We start from the raw sequence: 23558 nt of genomic DNA on the forward strand, positions 1-23558 counted from the left end.
TGTGGACTATTTATCGTCTACATGCCAGAGATAACGCTCTGTTCCTTCTGCTTCTGTAAGCTTCCTCCTGCTTTTGCGTCAGAAGTAAGGGTCTGAAGGACGGGCCTCCCCCCTCCCCCTGTCCCTGATCTATAAAATAACTGCTTTCCCTTTGTTCAAGGCCCAGAATTTGGAAACTGACTCCTCTGGGTCTGCGCGCGTGAAAATAAACTTCCACTCCATACACCCGAAAGCGGCTGAGTTGTTTTCTGTAACAATACAATGGAATACTACGCAGCAGAAAGAAAGAAGGAGCTCCTCCCCTTCGCAACAGCATGGATGGAACTGGAGAGCATTATGCTGAGTGAAATAAGCCAGGCAGTGAAAGACAAACACCATATGATCTCACCTATAAGTGGAACTTAATCAACAAAACAGACAAGCAAGCAAAGCAGAACCAGAGACATGGAAATAAAGAACAAATTCACAGTAACCAGAGGAGAGATGGGAGGAGGTGAGGGGGGAAAGAAGGGGAAAGGTCATGTTGAGGAACATGTATTAAGACCCGTGGACAAGGACAATGGGGGGAGGAAGGATTGAATGTGGGAGAGGTGGGTGGGCAGGGCAGGGGAGAACAATGGGGGGGAATGGAGACAACTGTAACTGAATAACAATAAAAAAATAAAAAATAAATAAATAAAACCGACCTACACTTTGGTCATTTGTAAGAGTCCATAGAAATGTTTTATTCTGGAAACTGACAAAACTAGATTAGCCAGTGCCTATAAAAAGTGATTCTGAAGATAATGATACTGAGGGAGCAATTAGGAGACTAGGTGGGTGAGATGTGATGAAAATCAAAAACTGGGCAATCGAGATGGACAAAGGGAAGGAATTTATCAAAGTATTTAGAAGTAAAATCTCCAAGGATTCAGCAGTTGTCCAACTATGGAAATGAGACAGATTTGAATAAAAATGCAACCAAACTTGAGATACAACATATGAGAAGGAGGAGGAGTAAGAGTTCACAGGTTAAGAGCTGTAGGATTCCTTTCATCCTATAGCAAAACAGAACAAAAACTAAACTAAATTAAACTCTGATATATTTTCCCCACCAATAAATTTGCATTTAAAGTTTTAAGTTTTCTTTAAAATTTTATGTTGAAATTAGTAACAGATTGTTCTTAATAAATTAAATGTTTATTTCTTTAAATAACATGATATTGTGCATTTCCATAATACACCTCTATGTCATCATGTCTTCCATAGTAACAATTCAACCTAGATAAGAATTCTAGGTAATATTTTGTCAAGAAGAATAATTAGTCACTCTTTAGTTAATGAAGATATAATTTTTAGAAGCATATTTTAAAATAATACAATCATACCATTTTATCTCATTTCATTCTCTTAATTTATAATATAATGATTTCCAGAATATTTTATTAGAGTGTCTTATTTTGAATATATTTAAACATGTTATCAAGGAAAACTATCTATGAGAAGGAAATGATTAGTTAATTAAACTTAGTTATATGAGAGTTTAACATATTAAATCAAACACTAGAGAAACCTCAATCAGAGATTGCTAATCCATATTCTTGAAGTCTCAAGAAAAATACATTGTGCGAACAGATCATATTCCAGAGCTCCAACACATCCACAAACCAATGAGCAACAGCGCATGTAAAATTTGCTCAGGTAACCTCACTGCTAACCGTAAGAAAACACAATGTAAACTGGCTGAGAATTATCATAGCAGTCTCCAAATAAAAAATTGCATGACTTGACCTAAATTTTGACCCGGCCAATTCATCATTAATTAAAAGGAAATGAACTCATACTATTAGATTATCAACAGTAATGAACACTGGAAGTAAAAGCTATTGGTCTGGAAAATAAATTGTTGACAAATGGGTCCTGTTCTTCTGGCCACTCATTGCAACTGGAGTCATTTTAAATGACCTTTTCCACCAGTTAAAACAGTTAGAAGCCAAATTAGTATGTTCCTGCCTGACTCAGCAAAGAACCATGGACTAGTGAAGTGGACTCAGATACTGCCCCCCTTAACAACAAAAAAAGACTGCTTATTGATTTAAGCCATTCAACTGATAATCCTGTTTCTCAGGTTTAATGAAATGTTAGTGGATGAAAAAATGAAGTTAAAGAGGGCAAAATAATAGCTCCGTTAACTCTGTTACTTTAGGAAGTGGATAAATTTCATTTCTTCTGGTTCAAATAAATACCTTAATATTCCTGAAGAACTTTCTAAAGTGCAGGAATAAACATTCAGGACTTTTCAAATTCAGCATTGTAACCTATTTTGATTAAGCCTGTCTTTTATGCCTATGGCAGCATTCTGAATATTTGATTTCTTTGAATAATACCACTTTTTATAAAATAAAAAAAAATATTGAACCACACTGTCTTCAGGATAGAGCCTGGACGTTTTTTTGTGTTTTTTAAAATTTTTTTCAATTACAGTTTACAATATTATCTTGCATTAGTTTCAGGCATATAGCGTAGCAATTAGACAATCATATATGTTACAAAGTGTTCCCTCTAATATTTCTAGTACCCAACTGGCACCACACATAGTTATTACTATATTATTGGCTATATTTCTTGTGCTGTACTTTATATCACCGTAATTATTTTGTAAGTCCTTCATCTGAACTTGTTTGCCAGTGATTTTTGTCCTTACCTCCAAGTACACTGCATATACACTCACGCACTGATCTGTGTGTAGTAGGATCTGATTCATCAAACTTCCCATATTTGGAATAAGAGGTCTGTAGGAAACCAGTTTGTTTTAAATCTGGCAAATGTGACTCAGCCCTGTATAGAAAACCTATAGGTGTGATGTGGTGGGCAGGAGCCAGACTCTCAGACTGGGTTTTCCCGTGGAAATCAGGCTTAGAAAACGCATCCAGACTGTTGTGGCTTGCTCTCGCTAAAACTCCCTCACCCTGGTCTGAAACAGAGGATATTATCTATCCTCTATTGTCAATTTCCAAAGCTTGTTTGAATTTTCCCAAGAACAGAGCTGATCAGCTTGCTGCCTTTCCCTTCTGCATTTGTTATTTTCATGTCCTTGTTTGTACCTAAAATGTAGACAACAATATTTATGTAATAAATAATAAATCCTTCTTCGATGTAATATTCAAGAAAAACAATAAAAGCCTGTGCAAGCAAGGGTCAGTGCACTCTCCCCTTCAGAGAAGTGGCCACAGGACTCTCATCTTAAGAAAGTACTATAACCTTCCCTTTTTCTACAGGACTGCTATGGTCTGTGCATTTGTTTTCATTCTTAGTCACAGCACCCAGACTCAAATGGCTGGAGTCTGCCACAGAGTCTGTCTATCTATCTTTATCTATCTATCTATCTATCTATCTATCTATCTATCTATCTATCTATCTATCTATCTATCTATCTATCTATCTATCATCTATCCATATACATACATGTACATATATACACGTACGCACACAAAGTTGAAGCAAAATGTGTATTCAACCTCATTAAAACTCTACATCTCTTAATTCATCTTGAAAACGTGCTCTAAAGTGCATACCATATGGTCTTTCAAAGCACAGCCAACTTCTTTTTTTAAAATTCTGTGAGGCATTAGGTTTGCATTTTATTGTTTTTCCAGTTTCCTTATTTTATGGCTTTTACATTGACCTCTGTGAACACTTTTTTAGTTTCTTCTTTTTAAATCATGCTAGTGTTTAACTACTGACCATTTACAAAGCCACCATAATTGCAACATTTCATTTCTATGATGCTAGTACCCAAAGCTGCTTTACTTGCATTTTGATTCCAAACCATTTTTAGAACAAAGGCATCCTTTTCATCTTCCTGAGTAGCTCTCAGGGCTGTCTATGCTCTTTCTCCCACTGCTGCCTCCACCTGCATTCTGGTCCTTATCATTTCTTGCTTGGACTATTGAATTGCATCCTAACTTGTCACCTGACTGCCAGTGTGATCCCTTATAATCCATCCTTCACAGCACCAAATCTGATTGTGTAATTTTCCTTCTTAAAATCCAGCTATAGCTTCTAATTGCTTACTTACAGCATAAAGACAGTGCCTGACATTTCATGAATTATCTGAACAAGGATGACCTTTCAAGACCTGCCTCCCTCCAGCACAGAACTTTGCCTTAATCATGCAGAAGTGCTACAGGTTCACTAATAATACATACTCTCTCAAGTTCCTAAGGCTTTGAACTTGAAGTCCTCTTTTGTTGAAAACTTCACCAGCCATCCTTCAGGTGGATTACCTGCTACTTTTGTTTCAAGAACTACCTTAAAAATGATTCCCTGCCAGGTAGTCTTTCTTCATCCAATCTCCATCCAATCTGCCTTATTATTCAATGTACATTCATTCACCTCTGTGATAACCTATCCCAATTGCTCATAAACCCAGGGCATGCATCCTTTCTGCAGGAGACTCAGCATTAATCATCTTCCAAGATCCAGCTAGGCTTTTTTGAAAAAGAAGCACAACTAATATAAATACAGTTATTATATTTTTAAGTAGACTCTGTAGTTTTTATTTGAAACAATATCTTCTGAGTTCAGTTTCAGGGTGGTAATGTCCTTAGTAAACTGTACGTCAACATAATTGATTAACATAAAGGATTAACAACTTTTCAAGATGTTTGGGTATGGCATGTATATTCAAAGAATCTTAAGTTTTATGACAATATCTCAGTATTTTGTATAAATATTAACTTGAATTTCACCACTATATGACCAGGCTTGATTTATTATGCAGTCTTTTATGGGTTTTGATTTCATGATTCAAAAAATATTTCGGTGACATTTGGTCCCTGTGTGGTAGACAATGGAAACATCATAAACATTACGGTGTGTATTCTAGAGGTTGTGAGGACTGGGACCACCGTATACGTATATATATATATATACGGTATATAAGTATATATATATATACTTAGTAGAATGAATTTACATATAATTGATACAGTAGCAACAATTCATGATAAAATCTGCAAGGTAAAGACCTGCAGCTGCTACTTAGTATTCCATAACACTGATGGCAGCTATCCTGGCTCAGAGGGCAATGTGAATTACAGAAATCACACTGGTGTGCTATTTCATGGGTAAGTCTGCATCTTATTTTAGATGATGAGTCTAAAATTGCATCTGTCTGGTGCAGAAAAATACTCAAATGGAAAACATGACTTGAGTAGATAGCAATTCTTTTTTAAAATAAAATATTCAAACAAGTGAATGCTTTTTTTCCTACAGTTTTTGCTTTTGTAGCAACTCTATTGCAACAAAGCAAATAGAACATATTATTTTAGAGACAAGTCAGTTAATAAAGGAGCACAGCTAATGCCCTTGCCTTGGAGTATATTATCTCACATTTGTGTTACTTATCTGTCCAACCGGTTCCTTCAGGAAAAGTGCTGCTAGGTTGAGCAAGGTTTTATGAAATGTGCTGAATTTTGTTTTGTCATCTCCAGTAACACTGGACCCAGATAATTTTTAATTTAAACATGACCTCCTTGAAAGATCATCCTTGACATCAGTGAAATTAAGAGAATTAGAAAAATAACAAAATAATAAAAGGAGAAGTGATATCTAGAAGACACACAAAGGTATCACATATTGAATTTGAAAATACCTCAGGTTAGTTAGAGCGTGGAGAAATGGGGATGTCTGGAAGGTGACATGAGTTTTTCTCTTTTTTTAAATATATTTTATTGATTATGCCATTACAATGGTCCCATTTCCCCCCTTCATTCCCCTCCATCCTGCACACCTCTCCCCCACCATTCCCCCCTTTAGTTTATGACCACATGTCTCAAGTTCTTTAGATTCTATATTTCCATACTATTCTTGCCCTCCCCCCATCTATTTTCTACCTACCGTCTATGCTACTTATTTTCTGTACCTTCTCCCCCCTTCTCCTTCTCCCACTCCCCTGTTGCTAACCCTCCATGAGATCTTCATTTCTATGGTTCTGCTCCTGATCTAGCTGTCCTCTTAGTTTGTTTTTGTTTTAGGTGTGGTTGTTAATAACTGAGTTTGCTGTTTAAGAATAAGAGTGTAGCTATTGTCTGAGTTGTGGGAACTTTACCGGGAACTCATGCAGAGCAAGGACTGTGTCCCGTTCCACACTGCATCCCCATCTCATCCGGGGCCACTAGCAACGGGGGTCAGTATGTGTTTGCGGAGTGACTTGTTGGATGCCTTAAAAACAGTTGTTATTATGTTCTAATTGAGTGTCTTCCAGAGTGTTTTTCCTGTTTTTCTCTTTGAGGGTTAACTTATAAAAACTCCAGCTGGACAGGAAAAGAAAAGAAATTGAGTATTTTACATAGAGCACATGGATACGCCAATCTACGACCCCTTAGAGAGATACCCATTACTTACTCCTTCCCTTTTTCCTACTTAAAACAAAATACCTGGAGAAACTAATTTTAAAAACATCTTTGTGTATGTTTATCACAACAAGATAAGGTAGAGAACTCCAATACTGAGGCCTAGATTTTTATTAGTTCAAGGCAGAAAGTCATTTCTGCTCTACATGGGTTTCATAGACCATGTAAAATGTCTTCCTTCACCTAAAAAGGGCTCATATAAATCACTGTTAGAACTATATATATAATATATATTTACATAAAATAGACATAAAATGCAAGTTAAATGAGATTTTTTTACTACAATTTCCATTACTTCAATATAAATTGTTATGCTTAAAAAAAAAAACCCTCCCAGTAAGATATCAAGTCAAATCTTATTCTCTGTCCCACCCCCCTACTGGCTTCTCAGTTAACATTATTGGTGAGGTGTTTTCACACACTCAATAATTTGAAAACATTTGCAAGTAGAGTTTAGCATATTTCCGTAATGATAGAGGTTTATTGGTTTCTGGCCCACTGAAAATGGAAATTGAGTGATTAAATCCAAGCTTCTAAAGATACTTAAGAAAATAAATGCTCTATTAGGGTTATTCGTTTTTAAATGAATGCAACTGAGCAAATTAAGCCTCGTACAAAGTTATGATTTTTGATGTCTGATGCTAACGCTTAGGAACACCTGGTTTAGGAGAAAAATGGGTCAAGCCCATCGCTATATATTATATGCAAACTTGCCCACTGCCAACAAATAACACTATTAAATGCCCCTAATAAAAATGTGGAAAAGAGACATTGTCTCCCTTGAGGGCATTGGAAGTTTTTAACTAAATTAGGAAAACACAATCGGAAAGACTAATTGATTTGATCTAAGTCTTTAAGAGAAGTGGTCTTGTATAGCTCTCCCAACAAGTACATGATATTTTATCAGTCAATTTCAGTTTCTTGGATGGGATCCAAATGGCTTTATCTAAAATCCACTTCTAATTTAATAATAGCTACAATTGAAAGGTTGTTAATCATGTGCCAAATGTAAAGATTAATTTCACTTCGCATTTTGCACCCACTTAAATTGTGGAAGTTGAACTTTTCCACAATTTAACTTTTAAGAGATAGTCCACAGGAGGATTATTATTTTCTATTATAACTTACACCAAAACCCTAGAATCTGAGATTGAGCTCACATTTTGACCCACTGAACTAATCTCATACTGGGGTTAAGATTTATGAGTCGCTGCTACGGAGAAGATGAAACATTGTTAGACAAAAGTGACCAAGTGAAAAACATAGATTTTTAAAAAATCAAAATACTGAGTAAGTAGACTTGCTCAATAAGAAGAATAAGAACATGACTATTTAGCATTAAAAATTTTCATTTACACATTCAGCACAAAATTTCAACCCTGTGCAATATGAATTTCTATATTCTACATACTCTAATTCCAAAACAAAAATAACAATTTATGAAAGCAGCTGTATAAAGGTGGTTACTTCAAATCTATGGTATACTTTTGATTTAAAGTATGCTATCCTAGGGCATATTTTGTAGAAAAATTTCCCTTAGAATAGACCAAGGTATTCATAAAATAAAGTGGTTAAGTGAATATTATAAAAGATCCAAGGTAAAGAGGAACATTGGAAGATCTACGATTTCAAGAAAACTGTATGAATCCACAAAGAAACTTTTCTCCCCTAATATCCTGAAGAAGAATTAAATGGAGGACAAACCCAGTCAGGAAAATATATGATATCTAAAAACAAATCGACCAACTCTGTTTTGTTTTTATTTTCCCAGGAATTGACTGTTTATATTGACTGACAACAATAGAAGTTTATTTATAAACTTTAAGATGAAAAGAAATGGGAAATTAAATAGCTACAACTTTGATAAACAGCTCATGAATTGCTTCTCTGTACGCTTGAATTCTAGAATCATATAAAATCAATGGCTATTACTTTCATATATATTAGATTGCTCAATACTAATTCACTCACTCATTCTTGAAGTTAATGGTTAGAGGCAAGGCTTTCTGCTAAGTGCTGAGAAACCATAGCTCTGGTCTGAGAGTTGTTCAGATTTATGGAGGAGATGGGTAGAGAAATAGGTAAATTTAAATCAAAGATCAATGATAACAAAATATGGAAATTATGGTATAAATATGCATTGATTTTGTGAGTGATAGAAACACATAGGAAGAGGAGGCAAAAATAGGGAAGAAGATGAATTAAGTTTAGGGCACAAGAAGTTGGATGTAACTACGGGATCTCCATGCACAGCACTGTGCTGCCTGTTAGCTCGTGTACCTTCAGACACATTCTAGGTCATTCTCCTGCCCTCTTCTCAGTGTGGCTGCTCCCTAGGCTGTTTCCTTGTCAGCTGACTTCCGGTGGGATGTGATCAGGAAGGTACTGGAGAGACTGGAGACTGGGAGGAAGGGAGACACTAGGATATTTCTCCCCATCCTGTAGGTCTCAAAATACATCTCTACTGTTTGCTCTGTTGCTTCCCTTTTCCCACTCCCAGAAAGACAGATTTGTCCTGGTTGCAGTGGTCCGCAGCCTTCAGACTACAGGGACAGCTGCTTCTTTCTGCTACCTTACTACTATATATCCTGCTTCATTTTTAGTCTCTTCTATGGGTGATAATAATTGCCACGTGTAAATTGACTTTAAGTACTCAGAGTGGGTTCCATAGATTTTGGATGGTAGATTTGGGACTAATCAACAACCATTGATGAGTTCACGCAGAGAGGCTGGGTAAATGGACTGGTGGATTGAGGACGGAACCTTGGGGAATATGGCAATGGAGAGAGGAAGCACAAGTCTTTGAATAAATCCAGAATTTTTTTCTAGTATAACCAGAAAAACATATGATACCTACTTAGTTCCACGAGGCACTTTAGGCATCCCTTGGACCCAGCACTTGTCAGGTGAGGTTTCTGAAGACACAGAGATCAGGCCACCAGTTTGGTACCAGGACCAGATTCGAAACCCAAATTTGGGTTGTCCGTTTCACTATCTAGGGTCCTTGTGATCCTGTGCCTTTAATCATTTTTTAATAGCATGCGATCTGGCATCATTTTCCTGGGTTCACTTGCTCTCAGCTTGTATGATGTTTACACTTCCATTTTTTTTTATGTAAAACAGGTACCTGGTATCATTTCTCTACATAGGTAGTTTTAAGAAATACATGACATAATATATCGGAAGTACTTAGAATAGTATAAAATAGTAAGTACAGTTAAAATTATTGAGGGGTTGGCACAATTTATTCAGCATAACAGTGCTACTGGATATTATCACATTATTATGAAAGACAAGTCAGCAGTTGTGTACCTTGCTGATGCTGGTTATATGTTTGCAAAAGTTAAGGGTTTTTTTTGCATTTGTAAGAACATTACCATTTGTTTAGTTTCAATTTAGGTAACTAAAATTACCCAATTTAGTTTCAAATTAGGTTTTCACTTTAGAAGTTAGTTCAGTAATTATTCTTTGTAAGATAATTTTTAAACTATTAGTTTCATCTATTGACTCCAATGACCTTTCATTATTTATTTTTATTAGCATAATATTTTAAATAAAAAAGTTTTAAAATTTGAAGGAGATTTTTTTCCCTGAGAGTCTTCATCCTGTCATCATTCTCTTTCTTCTTCCTATTTTGAAGTTCTCACACCCAAACACTGGAATGTTAAATGTTTTCCACTGAGGACATTGGAAAATTATTAAATGAAGTCATAAAATCATTTTAACTTAAATTATTCTTATTTCACTGTGCTTTTTCCAGTGCTTTTCATAGTGCTTTTAGTATTTAAAAATTAACCATACAAAAATCAAAACACTTCTATCTAGGGTAGTGTGTAGATTCAACCAAAATCCAGCACCATGAACTTGAACTTACCTTCCGGGTCTGCCAGTCCCACTCCTACTCCTGGCTGTTTCACAGGCTCTTGCCCATTCTGCCCCATCTTCCCTCTGTGTATAAAGAAAATCAGAGATTAAGCTATTTTTGGTTATGTTCTCCTAAATGCAAGTGAGGAGGCCAAGACTGCAGAAACAGAATGACATTATATATTCACATCTGCAGTAAGTTTTCTGAATGGCAAACATAAACACAATAAATTGTTCTACAGAATGAACTTTATTTTTTTACTCCTTTCCCACATATATAATGTTAATTTTAAAATGGAAACTCATTATTATTCCTACACAGTCCAAACTAGTACCTCAAAATTCAGTGTCTTGTTTGTTGACTCATTTATGAAAGATCAGACTAGCATGAAATTTTCAATGCTTTAGAATTTGAGGGTGGTTATTTTCCACTTTAAACTCAAAAAAACAAGAAGGAAGGTTTTTTTAATACCTTTACTCTTAGTTATGATGAGTTGTACAGATCTGTTGGTGAGAAGGAAAATTCTGAATTAATAGCATAAAATAATACTGTAATAACACAGGTTTTTATTGCACTTACTGGCTTCCTTTCAGATTCTCCCTGTGTTTTCAGCTGTGGGGAGTATACTGGCTTTTGAAGTCAGGCCACTTGGTCTCTGCTTCAGCTTTGCTGTTTCATTCTACGTGTCATCTAAGGCAAATCTACGTAATCTGGTGAGCACTATTTCTCATTTTGCAATATAAGGACAGTAGCATTAGCTACCTTCTGGTTATGAGAAAACTACCTGGAAAGCACTATATAAGGTACTTAACTCTGTGCTTGAAACATCATAACATTCAATAAATATAAAGTATGAATGGTAGGCATGCACATAATTGCCTTAGAATTCAGCCACAGCCTGCTACTTACTTTTAGTTTCAGACTTGAACTTGTTGAAAAGCCAACTAGATAATTTATAATACTTTGAACACTGCGGGTTCAGAATACTGATAATGTAACAGGCAAAAGACTGTAGGCCATTTCTCTCCCTTTAGTCAGAAGAAAGCTACATAGCATAAAAATATTTGGGAATTGCCTTCTATGGATATATATATATACAATGTTCTAAAAACTGAAATAAAAATGCATGTTAAAACGGGTGCTTGAATAAAAGAACATCTTGATACCATGCTTTCTAAATAATAATTCTAACATAGCAGGAGCTAGTAACAATTCTCACTTTCACAAAAATATTTGGTTTGCTGAACTCACTGAAAATGTAATCATATTTATTTCTTCAGAACTTAATTATATCATATCACCCAAAGTAATCTACATATTTAATGCAGTCCCTATCAAAATACCAATGGCATTTTTTCACAGAACTAAAACAAATAAGGCTAAAATTTATACTGAATCACAAAAGACCCCAAGTAGCCAAAACAATATTGACAGAAGAAGAATAAAGTGTGTGGTATTATACTACCTGATCTCAAACAATATTGATGGTGGGAGACTGGGGGTGGGTGGAAGTTGGGTGGCTGAGTAAAAAAGATGAAGGGATTAAGAAGTATAAGTTTCCAGTTGTAAAAATAATCACAGGGCTATAGTGGACAGTAAAGGGAACATAGTTACTGATACTGTAATAACTATGTCTGGTCTTGGGGTCCTAGATTCATGAGGGTGATCACTCCGTAAGGTATATAAGTCACTACATTGTACACCTGAAACTAATACAATATTGTATGTTAATTATAATTCAAAATAAATATTTAAAAAGAATCTAATTATATCTTACTTGAAAACTGCTCTAAAGATCCTTTTATCATTCTTCTAAAAATTGTTCTGCACACATCGAAAGAGGAACAGATGTAATTCAGAAATTATTTTATCCTGACAGCCATTACATTGTTCCATTTTGACAATTCTAGTCAAAGGTTTTAGCACAAGTTTTTATTGCAATTATGTGAAATACAAAATGTGTGCAAAATATTAGAAATTATATATACACATATACATTTATTTTGGTATATGGTATAAAAACGTGGTCGGTTCGATTCCCTTTTTTGCCTGTATCTGTCAAGTCTTGGCAATACCACATGAAAGAGACTGTATTTACCCTATTGCATATCCTTGTAGTCTTTGTCATAGATTAATTGACCATATAAGTGAAGATTTCTGGGTTCTCTATTCTATTACATTGATCTATAAATCTGTTTCTATGCCAGTTCCACACTGTTTTGATTACTGTATATATGTAGTAATTTTTCTGTATGGGGCAAAAGTAGGTTTACAGTTATTTGTATGGACAATGATATAATAATTAATAATAATACAAGAATAAACAGTGTTTTGCATATTCACAACTGCAAACCTACTTCTGTCCCACTTGGTAGTCATATGCAGGCTATGTATATACACATGTGGATTTACATACACATATACACATGTATTTATATATACATACATACATACACAGAATATATATACATACATACACACAGAATATGTGTGTATGTATACATACATACACACATATACAGAATATAGTCTATACATACAGATATTCATATGTATACACATAGATATATGTACATATAGGTAGACATACTCTATATTAATATATACAAAAGTTACTACAATCTACCATAATAAAACACAATGGGGTAAATGCAGTCTCTTTAAAAAGTGCGGTTGGCAAAACTGGGCAGATACATGCAAAAATGGAATTGGAACACTTTTTTCACACCATGTACCAAAATAAACCCCCAAAAGATTGAAGATTTAAATGAAATTATAAAACTTATGGAAGAAAATGTGGTGAACTCTTTGACATCACTCTTAGTGATACCTTTCTGGGTACAGCTCTAAGAGCAAAAGAAACAAAAGAAAAAAAATAAACAAATAGGACTACATTTGACTAAAAAGTTTTTGCACAGCGAATGGGAGAACTTATTTGTAAATGATACTTCTGTTAACTGGTTAATATAAAAAAAAACATGTAGGAACTCATACAACTTAACACCAAAATAAAAAACAATCCAATTAAAAATGGGCAAGAGGATACAGACATTGCCAACAGACATAATACATTCTCAACATCACTAAGCATCAGGGAAATTCAGATTAAAACCAAAATGAGATGTCACATCATCCCTATCAGAATGGCTGTCACCAGTAAATCCACAGGTAACAAGTGCTGGTGTATGTGGAGGAAAGAAAACCCTCATACGCTGTGGGTGGGATTGTAAATTACTGCAGACTCTGTGAAAAACAGGACCGAGATCCCTCAACAAATTAAAAGTAGAGCTAACATGCCATGTAGTAATTTCACTTTTGAGCATTTAGTTGAAGAAAATAAGAGCACTAAATTGAAATATATATCAGGGGAACCACCTCCCTTAAAAAGAAGAGAATTATCTTCTGCAGGGTGGGACCTTTCTAGTAGAGCCATTCCCTGCTAGGTGATTGTTTTGAAACCCATCTATATGGTGTTCTAGTTGCAGTTTTTGTGAGAGGCTGCGTTTGGCTTCAGTGGCTTTTTTTTTAAAGACTCAACGTGTTTGCCCATTTCATTCCGGGTGATTTACGAGTGCACCTGCCCACACGATGTTGAGTACTGAGCCGTTTTTGACCAAAAACTGCATGATGCCCATACCCCACCCCTCCGCATCCATCCCATGTCCCTCCGAGCACCTTGCTGTTTCCCCAGATGACATACAGGCGTTGCCTCGAATGGAAACTGATTTTAACATTAGGTACTTAGCTAAAATGTATACTAAGTGAATTTCCATGATTGTATAGAAATTTTTGGCAGCATTATGAAGCTAAATGAAGTAAAAAAAAGTACCTGTGAGTTATGTGAAGGATGCAACAATCTTCAGCTCAGAAGATTCTCACTATATAGTTTATAATTTAACCTTGTTACTCAGTCACCAAATAGTCACTCACTCAGTTACTAAGCACTTACATTTGCCCAGGCAACAATTGTGTTAGACACAAGGGGGTAAACAAAAACACTACTAAATTCTGCCTTTACCTATGTATCCCCTGTAATGCTTCACAAAAGAGAATTTTTGGTTGCGCTCATATGACAGAACAAGAGCCTCTTAGGCAGTTTTGAAAGACTTTGATTCCTAGCAAAATAGGAAAATGTGGACAAAATCCAAACTGGAATCTGGTATGTAGTAAAAATATGTAATACACTTTTACTTCAGATATTCAATATTAAGGAAAATGATACAGTTTACTCTCCAAAAGCTGTAACTGTATCGTCAGTGCAAAATTAGTATTTTGAAAGGCAAGGATAAATGGCAAAGTTGTTACAGGATGTATGATACAAAATCTTTTGAATTCATATGATATTTGCAATTTACAGAGGGGAATTTAATGAACTTGCTAAAATTCTCTTCAAACTGGATCACCAGGGGCTGAGAACCAATGAGGTCAGACTTCTTTTAGAAATGATTTTCAATTAAAAAAGAAGTGATTAAATACAAATAATTTTATTGATCTATGGCTAAATCTTAAAAAATAAAAGACAGACATGACCCAACAAATGCTCAATTTAGAAAAAATGTAACTATAAAATCACAAAATAAGCATGTTTTTGATGTACAGATACATTTCCCCCGTTATTTTGCTTTTTGTAAATCGAGCCATTATCCAATATGAGTACTATTCTACAGATCAAAATGAAAGTTTATGTAAAAAACCCTTGATGTTAAAATGGTAAGAAATAGAAATTCCCCTCCCAGGAATGTTTCACTCAACTTTGGAGAAAATGAAAAAGACCCTTTAACAAGGTTCCAGCCCAGGGGTCTGCAAGGTCTTTCTGTAAAGGGACAGAGGGCCAGTGGTGTGAGTGGTCTCCTTCCCAGGGTCTCCCTGTTACAATCACTCACGACTGTCCCTGGAGTGGGAAGTGACATTGGGAACACATAGAGGAATGGGTGTGGCTGGCTTCCAATCACACTTAATTTAGGACCCTGAAATTTTGATTATATATGATTTGCATGTGCCATGAAATGCTATTCTCTACTGTTTTTTCCTTTTTAAAACATGTAAAAATTCAAAAGCTATTTTTAGCTCACAGATCTTACAAAACCAGATGGCAGGCTGGATTCACCCTGGCCTCGATTCTGCATCTACGTGGACCAGTGGTGTTTTTGAAAACCCAGAAAATTACTACTGGGGAGGAGAAGGGAAGGTCTAAATGTTTCAATTTTTATATTGGAACAGACAAACCCTACATATTTATCCTGGATGCTGCTGAATTCCGCCACCAATATGACTAAACCCATTTTAGCACATTCTAAATGAGAAAGTAGTTTTATTTTGATTTGCAATATGATTTTTTTGAGGCTTCACCTATTATAAATAAAATATATTCCAAGAGCATCTACTCAGGGACCTATGTACTACATGGCATTTGTTCTAGAGAATAGAAAAACACTCACAACCTTTTATTTTACTTGTACTGAGATTTATGATTGAAAAAGATGTGTGAGGAGCCCCGTGTGTCATCTACTTCAAATATGATATGCGAGTTCTTTAAATATGTTTAAATCTCTCCTGATTCACAGTAAATGAAACTATGTTTATCTCTAGGAACAATAATGTTTGTTTGGTCATTATGTGATTGAAGTGCAACTCAGCCATGGCTAATCAGATTTTTTTAAATCAGTTTTTCCATTAAATACAAATTGCACTAATTAAGTAATGCTAGTAGTGACCAACATTCATCCTTAGAATTAACTAAATTAATCTGGTCTTTGCTGAATAGTCTATTATTTATGTAAGCATGAACAGTGGAAGTGCTTCAGGGACAATGACTCAGAACTGGATAATTATCTGGTTATTTCCTGTTCAATGTTAAGAAGAGCTTACTCATGATGCTGTTAGCTTTGTAGTGAGAAAAAAAGAACCACTTACATCCTTGGAATAGGAAATAGATTAGTCTCCCCTGCAGTGCTGCTGCTTCCTTCACTGTCCACGCTATACCCACTGCCAAAGCTGCTGCCCGAGGAGCCGGTGGACACGGAGCTTTCTGCAGGCCGGTGATTGGTAGGCTTTGCTGCATGGTGCGGGAAGAGTCAACACCACAGTGAATCAGTGATGCTCCCAGGGACCTCCAAATGCACACTTATGCATTTTCTTCATTTACACGTATAAAGAAGCAAGAACTCCGCATTTCTTAACTTGCCTTTCATTTCATTTTCCTTAAGGGATAATGCACAGTGGCAACGCTAGCACACAGGATTGCTTTACTGGACATAAAGGGAAAAATAATCACTTTTAGGGATAAGCCATCATATTTTTAGACTGAGTTAAACAACATATAACTATTCTACCATTGTTATTTGTGGTTTAATTGTATAGCACTGCTATGATGATATGACAAGCAAATACAAATTTTGGCTATTGCGTGGAGAAAGGAATTTGGAGAGAGTTGGGTAGATAAAAACAGCAGGATAAGGAAAGATTGCTTCATTATTTCCATGTTAATAACTAATCATCTATTTTTCTGTTGAGAAATGAAGATGCAAAATAGAACCAATAATTTCAAGAAGTGACTGAAAATTCTGTGCTTGTTTTTATGTAGCTCTACCAACTGCCTCTAGCAGGCTATTCAATTTAAAGATATTCGTGCCCTTTAAGTATTTCTTAGTTTGTGACCAGTACTTATTTTTAAAATTTCATGATTTTGAAATTTTTTGGATATAAGAATCCATGTTCCCACAGAAACATAATACCTTTGTGTGCTGTAAATTATGCAGTCGGAATATAGTCCTAGTATTATTAGTGAAGTTCTAGAATAGAGGAGATTTGGGGGAATTTTTGATGTAAAAAGAAAAGAAGGTAAGTGTTTCCTCTCATTTTTGTAGAGAGAAGATTCTACAGGCAAATTTTAAAATTGTTATTTATTCTCTTCCATCTGGTCAGAGTTTGAGAGCATGAGCTTTGATCTTACTGATGTGGTTTTGAATTCTGACTCATTTTGTAGGAAACCTGAGACATCTCAGCTTCCTCATTTGAGCATAAATGGGGTCAGTAATGCCTATGTCATAAGCTTGTGCCTACAAGGAGTGAGAGAAAGCAAGAGCCCAGTGACGTACTGTTCTTCACTGTGCCATACCCCCAAGCTCTCATCAATGGCTGTTCCCTACTGTCCATGAGTGTACCTAGTCCCCAGCAGTAAATTTGCCTGGGTTATTTTCTAATTCTGGACTGCATAAGGCTACTAAGCTAAGGGTCTCTCTTTCCTGGATACATCTCTGTTCAATCAAAAGTTTTATAAGCAGTTGGGGTAGATTCATACCACTGGATGAATGGTTGCTAATTTTTTAATGATCCTTGGATAGCAACATAATTCTTAAGGAACTACATACAAGCACAATGACTTTGATGTGGTGGAATTTTAATGTAATCAATATAACCAAATGACGTGAAAACACAGGGATGGTGAAGGAAACCATGTAGGGGTGGGGACATCATCAAGGAAGTCGGGACTGAGTCTTGCAAAAGTTTTAGCTTTTTCCTTATTTCAGGACAACATATTCTCTGAAGCTGCCAGAAAATTTTATATCTCTTCCAATGCTTGTAAGGTCCCTTTCTCAGAATACGGGGGGAAATAGAAATATTTGTTAGTGAATTACCTATCAGGTGTCTGTAGCTGGCAACAGCTATTTAGAAAAAGGCTTGAATCCTGTTAAATAGCCAGTGATAATTGAATTACTAGTAACCCACAGGACTAGATTTGCAGGAACAGAATGTTTGTTTAATATTTTCTTCAAATTATTTAGAAGAAACCCAAATAGTGTATTAGGTATTAAACATTCAAAAATGTTAAAGATGGAAAGTTATCAACTGATATAAAATTATTAACATTTATAAAGTAAACTATTTAATTAACCACATAATAAGTCAGATTAGTGAACTGATTGTAAACACAGGAAAGCTGTCACATATTTTGATTGTCATATAATCCAACCAACAAGATTGTTTATCATTTTTAGTATGGTATTGAATAAAAAAACTATAATTTCATTCACGGGAAAATAACAATGTACTATTTTCAAAGACAAACCTTAATTAATAAACAGTGTTTGTAAATCAAAATATTTTTACAATATATTTTTAAGTTAAAACAATTTTCACCCTCAAACAATCTTATAATTTATCAAAATAGCTATGTTATAGAAATAATGCCTTATTTACATTTAAAAGTATTAAATCTTTCTTTTTGGAACTTTGATTTTACCTGATATACTTTCTAGTTCTATTCCCCTTCTGGGAAATTGGAGATGTGTGCAGAATGCAAAACAATGTAAGAAGAAAGGAAGAAGGTTCAGCTGAAGTGAGGCTTGCTTGAGCATGGTCTGTAGGGTATGTGAATGTCTTGCCCGAGATGGACAGCAATTTGAACATTTTGCCTAAAATGTCATATGTGGTGCTTGAGTGTGACATTGTTATGTTACAGAATTACATGCTCATGATTTTGTAATAAAAGATTTTGCAATTAAAAAGGGGGCGTTGTTTGTGCTGGACATTGTGTATTTACAGTTCTTTCACCTTACCACTGTGAATAGAGATCTCCTTTGGAAAGACTGCAAATGCTGTCGGTTTAAATGCAAACAAATGGTATTTTATAAGAATATAAAAAGAAAGAAAACTAAATCTACAGAATATTTACAGGTATCAGAATAAGTCTCATCTACCTAACATCTCCACGAACAAAATTACATGTAAAGGTCGAGTCTAAAGAAATTTGGGGTAGTTTAAAGTTAGGTGACTAATTTCAATAAATATGGGTGTTTGGCATTATCTTAACAAAACATCTGGTGCTGGGTTGAATTTTCCATTCTCAATCTGGTATGTAAATGTAGGGTAGAATTAGATAGCCTGACATTCAGTTTTTGAAAATAAATTCAATTAAAATGCAGAATGCACCTTCACTTTTTACCAGGATACATCTATCCTAGCATAAGCAGCCAGTCAAACTCTTTAGTTTGCTTCTAAAAGTCCTTTATCACCTATTCCTTTCCAAACGTGTCTCCCATCTGTAATTCTCCTTCCTGTGCTTTAGCTGGAGGCCCACTCAGACCATTCAGCCTGACTTCCTTTGGTCTGGTTTTCTTTTACCTGAACTTGACTGAGGCCGTTCTTTCCAATTTTGTTATGCTTCCTCTGTGCCTGTCACTTTTTCATATCGAAATCACACTTATCAGTAGAGGCCTGGCTGAGATCAGCAAGGGCCCTGCTTCCTGCATTTGCCTCATCTCACCAGTCAGAGGTGCCTGTGCGCCCAGCACAGGGTCACGTGTCTTTCCTTGACAATGACTACTTTCACCTTTGATTGCAGTCGTTATATTCATGTCATTGTTCAAAGACCAGCCTGTGTTTTCTCCAGTGCAGCCTTCTTAAAAGCCCATCCTGGGACTGTATTACAGCAACATTTAATAAAATAATAATAAATTAATCATTGTTTCCCTTAACCAAACAACTAATGCAACTAAATGACTTAGAAATAGTTCGTATTATCCAGCCGTGTGTTTTATAGAAATTATCAATGAGCCATCAATGGCCACTTTAGTCTGTCATACTATACAGAAAAATGTGATCATTCACTAGATGTTTTGTTTTCCCCGTCCCCACAGTAGTGGTGAAAGAGATATTTAATGATAATACACTAAACACGAGAGAGCATAGCTTTAACTTAAAAACAGTTCATAACATACCATGGATATTATAGGTAAATATCTAACGTGCAATGACAGTAGAAAATGACACGTGGAGTAACATTCCACGGGCACCACAAGGGGGTGCTATTACAGACACCAGTACTTGTGTTAGTTCCACTGCTTGTCTTTGCTTTGCTATGTTCTGAAGAAACTATTTAAAAACATTAAAGCTCAATATGATTTTCCATCATTTTTGGATCTCAAAATTAACAATTTAAAAATATTTACCTCTGCTTAACTCTTCCAACTCTTCATCAGAGTTCCAGAAATCATGGGCCTATCACGCACGGATACATCATGTGTCTGTGTATCACACATGAGGAATGCGTGTTTTACAGAAGGATCAAAGTTTATTTAACAAAGGCACGTCTGGAGACTACCTTTTCATGCACACTTTGTGAATTCTTGTTTGTCCTATCAAGTAAGGAAGTCTATGATAGAATAGGCACACTCCGTAGAGAGGGCCCCTGGTCTTTAGAATAAATCCTAGGGTGCCTGAATCATTTCTGTGACTCAATTATTGATGAGGCATTCCGGGCAAACAAATTTTATCTTCTGTGAGGCAATTTAATCTGTTTTAAATTATTTTTTGACCTCTTCATTTTCTTCCAATGATAGATGGTTAGACATCATTCTGTTGTATTACTCCACTGTGGCTAATTGTAATTAAACCTAATAGTGTCTCTTTGGCTGCACATCTGTCTTCAATTAGTTGGCTCTGAGTCTTTCTTCCCCTGGCCACTATGATAATACTCAAAAATGCAGAACTATCACTGTACCTACCACACGATGGCAGTGCTGTGCTCAAAATCCGCAGATAAGAATTGAAGACAAATTTACAATGTAGAACCATGGAAATTAAAAGGTGGTTAGGACTTTAGAGATAACCGGCTCCTAAGCCCTGTTTTCGCCTATAGAAAAACTAAGCCCTGGAAAGATTACCTGAATTTTTTCAGTTTGCTCATTAATAAGGACAGAAAGAGAATCAAAACTAGGAAACCCTAGCCACTTTTCTATCGCAACCAATTATGTCGGATAAAGTTTACGAGGTCTCTGCCTACCTCAAAACTCATGCTAGGAAAGTAAAAAACCTTGCTGCCTGTGATACTCTGTCATTGGTTTTATATCCTTTAGTCCCACTCAAAACTACTGTCAAATATTTCAAGAATAATTTATAATGCAGGTAGCCTGCAATTTCCCAATCACTTGGTTGATACAATATTCATATCATACTCATAAATACACTCTATAGGATTTAAGGTCAACTACTTGAAATTAAAAGAAATTATTTAATAATTATTTTGTTTAATCCAATTGTTTAATGATGGAACTGAAATAACCATCCAACTATATTAGAAATTATGTATTTAGAGTGCGTATTTTTTTCTCCACCCAGCTTTAACCTTGCTAGTATTTGCATCTGTGACCACCTCTATCTCCCCGTGACTGCCTCTCTTCCCGTCTTTATCCATCCGTTAGCATCCTGTTGACTCTGTTACTAAAGAGACTGCAGTTTTATCTCTTCTGTTGATTTGAGTGTGTACCTGAAAATGAGTTCTAAGTTCCATCATTAACAGCATCATTTGGTAGGTTTTCCCTTTAAACTATGTCCAATAACTTTTTAAATATGTTCAATTGAAGTTCAGGGGTATTAACTTAAGAAGAGACGTGCATCTTATAAGAATTTTAGAAGTTGAATATATTTTTCTAACTTGACTTCAGTATATTCATTATCCATTTTGAAAAGATTTAGAAGAAGTTAGATACTAGAAAAATGGCAGAGGTAGTAGTATTCACATACTCCCAAATTACAAATTTTGGCAGATAAAAATATTGAAAATAGGTGACTCTGCCTTCTATCTCAGTTGTCTGTAAATTTTGGTTGGTACATTGGGGGTGGCAGACAAGGAAAGTTGAAATACTTTGTAGAAGTTTTCACATACTCCCAAAACACAAGTTTTCACAGATAAAAATATTGAAAATAGACAACTCTTGACTTCTAGGTCAGTCTTCTGTAAACTTTGGTATGTGGGGGTGGTAGACAAGGGAAGTTGAAATATTTTTATTTGAAAAATTATTGGTTAAGAAAACCAAAGGCATTAAACACATAACAAACCATGAGAAATGGAATGCGAAGTATCTTTTCCTTACAAAAATCAAAACGTCTTGTCTCAACATATTCCCTACTCACATAGTAGCACTGTTCAGAGAGGGGGATGGAGACGGGACCCCACCATTTCTACATTCCAGGAAAGGTGGCGAAGATCTCAGTCACGTTCACACTCTTCCCCCTCCATCCACACTGACTTTATGACTAAATTGCTCATGACATTCTAATGACCAGTTTAATAACCTGTTTTTACCTATCAGTAATTTCCATGTACCCCACATGTTCCCTAGTCACTCCTTCTCTGTCTTTGTAGATAACAGACAGGTTCTCCAATGGTCACTCAGGGAACAGAAGTATTAGCACGCAACTTCAACATAACAGGTGTTTGGAAATGAGAGTGAAGTGAGTTTAATAACATGGTGGATGGGGTTTTTTTCTTTAAAAAATATGTGATGGCTCAGTACACTATAGTCCTTGCATTTATGCTATAATGTTGCCTTTTAGCTGCCTCTTCCTTGTTAAAGGTGTTTTTGGTTCCAAACTGGTTTGGAAGAAGTCATTTAAAGTAAATACAACTTAAGTGGGATTAAAATTTTAGAGGAAATAATGGAAAAATTGGTTAAGACATTATCATAAATGAAAACTAAGAAAGTGAGTACATTTTATCTTTCATAAACTTAGGTTAAACTCTAGCATTGTCAAAATAAATAGAAGTATGAAAGAATTTATCAAGTACCAAGTTTTGGTACTTGTCCTGAAAGATGCAAGCACAACTGTAACACAATAAAGATTTTTATCTTAAAAAAACTAATAATGAATGTCTGAAATAAAAAACATTCAAGATCTATATCAAGTGTTCAAGGGCAACTATTAGGTTGTCAATATTCATTTCATTTTCCTTTGAAGCAGAACTATCCTCTGTCTTGCAGTTCACTTGCAAAACATGCAGAATTATCTGAGTAATTATGAAAATAGACTTGGGAAATGTTCCTACATCATTCTAAAATGATGACTTAGAGCATGAATACTTCAATGACAAAGATACTATCCTTAAATGGAATCCAAATAGTTTGATTTACATAAAAGTCCTGCTCAAAGAAAATATATTTCCAGTATAAATACAAATTATCATATTTTCAGACTATCATGCTCATTTTTATCACATTTTTTGCTTCAAAAATTTCCCCATTTTTCTCCTCTAAAACCTAGGTGCATCTGGGGTCTGCACCATGAGACGTACCCATGTTTTAAAGGAGGAAAATAGGAAAAAAATTCTGAAGCAAAAAATGTGGTAAAAAAGTGAGTCTTAGAGTCTGAAAAATACAGTTAATAATGCAGACTGACTTATATGGGTAATACTACAACAAACAGTGAATAGTGTTTTTCACATCACTCAAATGTAGTCAATGGCTACAAAGAGGAGTTTAGACAGTTATTTGATAAAGACTTGTCCAGTTGCATGGGAT

At 35.3% G+C, this 23558-nt stretch overlaps 1 protein-coding gene across 2 annotated transcripts in view; it reads right to left on the reverse strand.

Annotated features, from left to right (window-relative positions):
* Positions 1–23558, reverse strand: part of PCLO (piccolo presynaptic cytomatrix protein) — a 368924-nt gene that overhangs the window by 27325 nt on the left and 318041 nt on the right. For both annotated transcript variants that reach the window (XM_053672786.1, XM_053672788.1), the window contains 2 exons: positions 16174–16315; positions 10270–10343 (listed from right to left, as the gene is read on the reverse strand). In XM_053672786.1, coding sequence (XP_053528761.1) covers positions 10270–10343; positions 16174–16315 — 216 coding nt within the window. The remainder of the gene's footprint in view (positions 1–10269; positions 10344–16173; positions 16316–23558) is intronic.

Source organism: Artibeus jamaicensis, unplaced genomic scaffold (assembly GCF_021234435.1).
Source record: "Artibeus jamaicensis isolate MK-2021 breed Jamaican fruit bat unplaced genomic scaffold, CSHL_Jam_final contig_787, whole genome shotgun sequence".
NCBI lineage: Eukaryota > Metazoa > Chordata > Mammalia > Chiroptera > Phyllostomidae > Artibeus > Artibeus jamaicensis.